Source organism: Myotis brandtii, unplaced genomic scaffold (genome assembly GCF_000412655.1).
Source record: "Myotis brandtii unplaced genomic scaffold, ASM41265v1 scaffold958, whole genome shotgun sequence".
Taxonomy (NCBI): domain Eukaryota; kingdom Metazoa; phylum Chordata; class Mammalia; order Chiroptera; family Vespertilionidae; genus Myotis; species Myotis brandtii.
In genome coordinates, this window is record NW_005371960.1 from 54,422 (window position 1) to 58,729 (window position 4,308).

Consider the following 4,308-nt stretch of genomic DNA (forward strand, 5'->3'; position numbering starts at 1 on the left):
GTAAGGGGGGCGGGGGGGCTGGAAACAAAAAGAAATTGCACTCAAGCCGGAGCCAACCGAGGCAAAATCGTTGGGTCTTGTTCGAAAACCTGTTCTCCTGAATTTTTAATATAAATTCTGGGTTGTTGGTTTTTTTTTAACATTTCTAGAAACTCCTTTGTGCTTTAATTATATTGTCTTTAGAAATCCTTATTATAGTTTTGTTACTTCCATTAATTTGTTTCTCTAAAATGTGTGCGTGTGCTCTGGTCTTACTCCATCAAAGTACTGTTTTCTTACTACTTTTGCTAACTCTGTCAGTAGGTGTCGTTTCTGTACACAACCTGTCCAAGTCAGGTTGCTAAGTTCTCTAGGATTGGTGTAGAGTGTAGACTGACAGGTAGTAGAAGTTAAGGTATGGATTTTTTTCTACTAAGCTGGCACGTTGGGAAACCTCTGTCCTCAGCTAACTGGTCCAGCTCTCCTTTAGAGCTGCCAACAGTAGAAATAAAAGATGAGCTCTACGCTGGTGTGGGGAGTTTGAAGCACTTTATATTTACTCAGGCCTGTGCTGATAACCATATAATGTTCTGGGGTTAGTTTTGTAAATGCTATTAGCCAGTGGGATTACTTTGTACTTAGTAAACATAAACAGGAGCCTGAACTGATTCCATGGCACTTGAAGAGCTGTTGTGTGTGTGTGATGGCTCCAGAAATATGTCTGAGTACAGAACATTGTCACGATCATTGTTTCATTTCAGGCGAGTTTTTTAGCAAAACTCCAATAGTACATACAATAAAGATACTGTCCATAAGCATCCACGGAATCAAACACTTATTACATAAGTCATTATCTTTGACAGGGTAAAATATATATACATTATAGTAGAAGAAAATTAGTTCACCATTGACATTTTATTTCTGACATTCAAAGCCACGCTACAGAGAACCTTTAAAGATATCAATTGCTTTGGTTCTTGGTGATCGGTAACTTATGTGCTACCTTTTATTTCTTAAGGAATATATTTTTAAGTGTTTCTAGATCATTGATTAAAAATTAAGATGATAGTATTTACTAAAATTTAATATAAAATTAATATATTTTATTCCAGACTTGGTCTCTTCATTCACTGGCTTTGATAGTGGATTCTAGTGGCCCCATGTACCGTGGGTATGTGGAACCAACATTGTCTCTAGTTCTTACCTTGCTGTTGACAGTTCCACCCTCACATATGGAAGTTCATCAGTGTTTGGGTAGATGCTTGGGTGCTATAATCACTACTGTTGGCCCTGAACTACAAGGTAAGTTCATCTTAAATTAGAGGAACTAGGCAGATAATTGCTATCTTTCAGTTTCCTGAATGTCATCATCATGTTGCTTAAAGAAATGTTGTAATAATAATCATTACTGTGTATTAAATGCTTGCAACTTATGGAAGGCCTGGAACTCTGCTTTTTACTTATTATTTTATTAAATCTCTACAACAAACCTGACTCTCAGTGTTTTTTGAAGTTTTAAACAGAGAAGACATTTCTAAATGAAGATAAAGATAAAAGTGGATTCCTTTGGCCTGGAGAACCATTCACTTTTCTTCATGGACTTTAGTTTCACTATTTTTTTGAACTCTAAGTATCAGGAGCATAGTTTTGAAAAAACCACTGCCATAAAGTAGATAATATTATCTAATTTTTCCCTGAGGAAGCAAGCCTAGAGATGATAAGTAACTTGCCTAGAATTACTGAACAGAGTAGCAGATTTATGATTCTAAGGTCTATGTTGTTACCTTTCAATTCCACTGAAATAATTCAACTAATGGCTAAATTAAACACATCAGCAAATTACTGTGAATTTATCCTGAATATTTCAGCATTTATTAAGTCCTTTCAATGGGTAAAGCTTCTTAAACATTATTTCACTTAATTCTGACAATAATCCTGACATAGATGTATCTCTCTATTTTACTGATGAAATACTGAGGCTGAGAGAGATTAAAAGCTTTTCCAAGTATACAGTGAGTAGTTGGAGTCAGAGATGAAGCCCAGATCCATTTCCTCTGCTTGCATTTTTAACTACTATGGACAGATATTTTTAAAAAGAAAGAAGTAGAAATAAGATCTCAAGAAAAAATGCTAGAAATTGAAAAAAAAATGTGTAATTTAGACATGTCTCTTTTTTGGACTCAGTGTCCTCTTTGAGAAAGTTGATAATTCTATCTTCAGTGAATATCAGAAGGATATGGAGAGAATCAATATGTGCCTTTGATTATGTATTTACCAAGTGCTTTTGGATATGATGACAATGAGGCAATGCATATTTCAAATTATATTGTGACTCTTATGTGACTCTGATTTCCTTGCTTAGTCTTTATGTGTATCTAAAATTATTTTGTTTTACATTGGTAAAATTTTTAAATCACTTATATTTGGCAATTAAGACATTTTTATACACAGCATATAATACTATAATTTATTTTTCCTAACTATCACTGTAAAAGTTACTCTTAATCTTATTTGGAAAATGGGATTTCAAGTTACTGTATGATAGAGGTGATAATGTTAGTTGAACAGAGAACCAGACATGATGAATCTTTTGGCCCTTTTACATAAAACTGACAGGTTTAAAAGACAATATCATTTTTCAGGAAATAAATACAAACCTAGCTAAATCTAACAGAGGTGCATCATTGTCATATATACCATTGTGTTTTGAAATGATTTCCATGGACTTTGCAGATGTTTTGTTTAGAAACAACCTAAATAGTAATCAGAAGGAGGGTTATTTAGAAGATAATTGTTTTCTAGGAGTCTTTTTTGTGATAATAATAAAGTAGTTGTTTTGTGCATTTATTTTTCTTTTACTACTAGGAAATGGAGCAACTATTTCCACAATTCGTTCTTCTTGTTTGGTGGGCTGTGCAATTACCCAGGACCATTCAGATTCTCTCGTTCAGGCAGCTGCCATATCTTGCCTTCAGCAGCTTCACATGTTTGCACCACGACATGTCAACCTATCTAGTCTCGTTCCTAGCCTTTGTGTGAGTATAAAGCTCTTTTATTTACTGATTTATTTAGAGAGCTCCAAATTTGTTTCCCAAAAGCTCAAACTAGACCAAAATAAACAAAAAAGTAGGTTTCCTAGATGATGGATTCTAGGGTTTTGGCTTCAGTAGTCACTTTCTGACTATTTATTTTATTTACCGATCCCCCCCCCCCCATCTTAAGATGTGTTTTGGTAAACTATTTATTAGCTAATAGTCCTTAATATTTTTAGAGTTTCCCACTCAGAATTTTATTTCTAGAAGTTTGATAACTTCTGAGAATCTGTTCCCATCCTCACAGTTGTTAGTTTATTCACTCAACAAATATTTAGTGAGAGCCTGCTATATGCCAGACACCATGCAAAGTATGGGGATACATTTGTGGATGAGATAAGATAAAGCCTCTGTCATAATGAAAATTACGGTTTCAAGGGAACATGCTTAACAGTGATTATTTACAAATGAAATAGGTGCTAGTAAAGACTATAGGAGAGCATTTGACAGGGAAACCTATCATAATCCAGGCATTCAGAAAAGATTCCCGTGGAAAAAAATGCTATTTAAGGTGTGATTTTCAGGATAAATAGGAGTTAGTTTGAGGAAGAGCACGTTATTGGAGTGGACAGCATTTATTTTTAGGCAGAGAGAAAATAAGTAAAAGGCCCCAAGACAGTAAAGAGTGTGATACATGTAAGGAACTGTTTAGTCATCTGGTAGAGTAGCACAAATAGAAGCCCAGATACATTGGGTTAAAGATGGACTGTAAACAGAAACTTCTTTCCAGAAGTTTGACTGTAAGGAGAGGACAGTAGGGCAAGGGGGTGATGGAGTCAGGAGAGATTCTTTTTCTCTTACAGTAGAGAGAAATGAGCATGTTTAAATGCTGATGAGATGGAGGCTATAGAGTGGGAGAATTAATGGTATAAGGCAGCGATTCTCAACCTGTGGGTCACGACCCCTTTGGGGGTCGAACGACCCTTTCACAGGGGTCGCCTAAATATATCCTGCATATCAGATATTTACATTACAATTCATAACAGTAGCAAAATTACAGTTATGAAGTAGTAACGAAAATAATTTTATGGTTGGGGGTCACCACAACATGAGGAACTGTATTAAAGGGTCACGGCATTAGGGAGGTTGAGAACCACTGATATAAGGCCTAGAAGGAATATTTAATACTAGGGGCCCAGTGCATGAATTCGTGCACCTTGAACTGTGGGCTGTGAGGCTGTGGTGGACACAGGAGCAAGTCTCAGACCATCCTCCGCGCCCCCTCCCAGCCCCTCCT

At 36.0% G+C, this 4,308-nt stretch overlaps 1 protein-coding gene across 1 annotated transcript in view; it reads left to right on the forward strand.

Moving 5' to 3' along the window:
* HEATR5B (HEAT repeat containing 5B) overlaps positions 1-4,308 on the forward strand; it is a 73,086-nt gene that overhangs the window by 34,423 nt on the left and 34,355 nt on the right. Inside the window, exons 19-20 of the mRNA XM_005886085.2 lie at positions 1,092-1,281; positions 2,845-3,014. Of these exons, the coding sequence (XP_005886147.1) occupies positions 1,092-1,281; positions 2,845-3,014 (360 nt within the window). The remainder of the gene's footprint in view (positions 1-1,091; positions 1,282-2,844; positions 3,015-4,308) is intronic.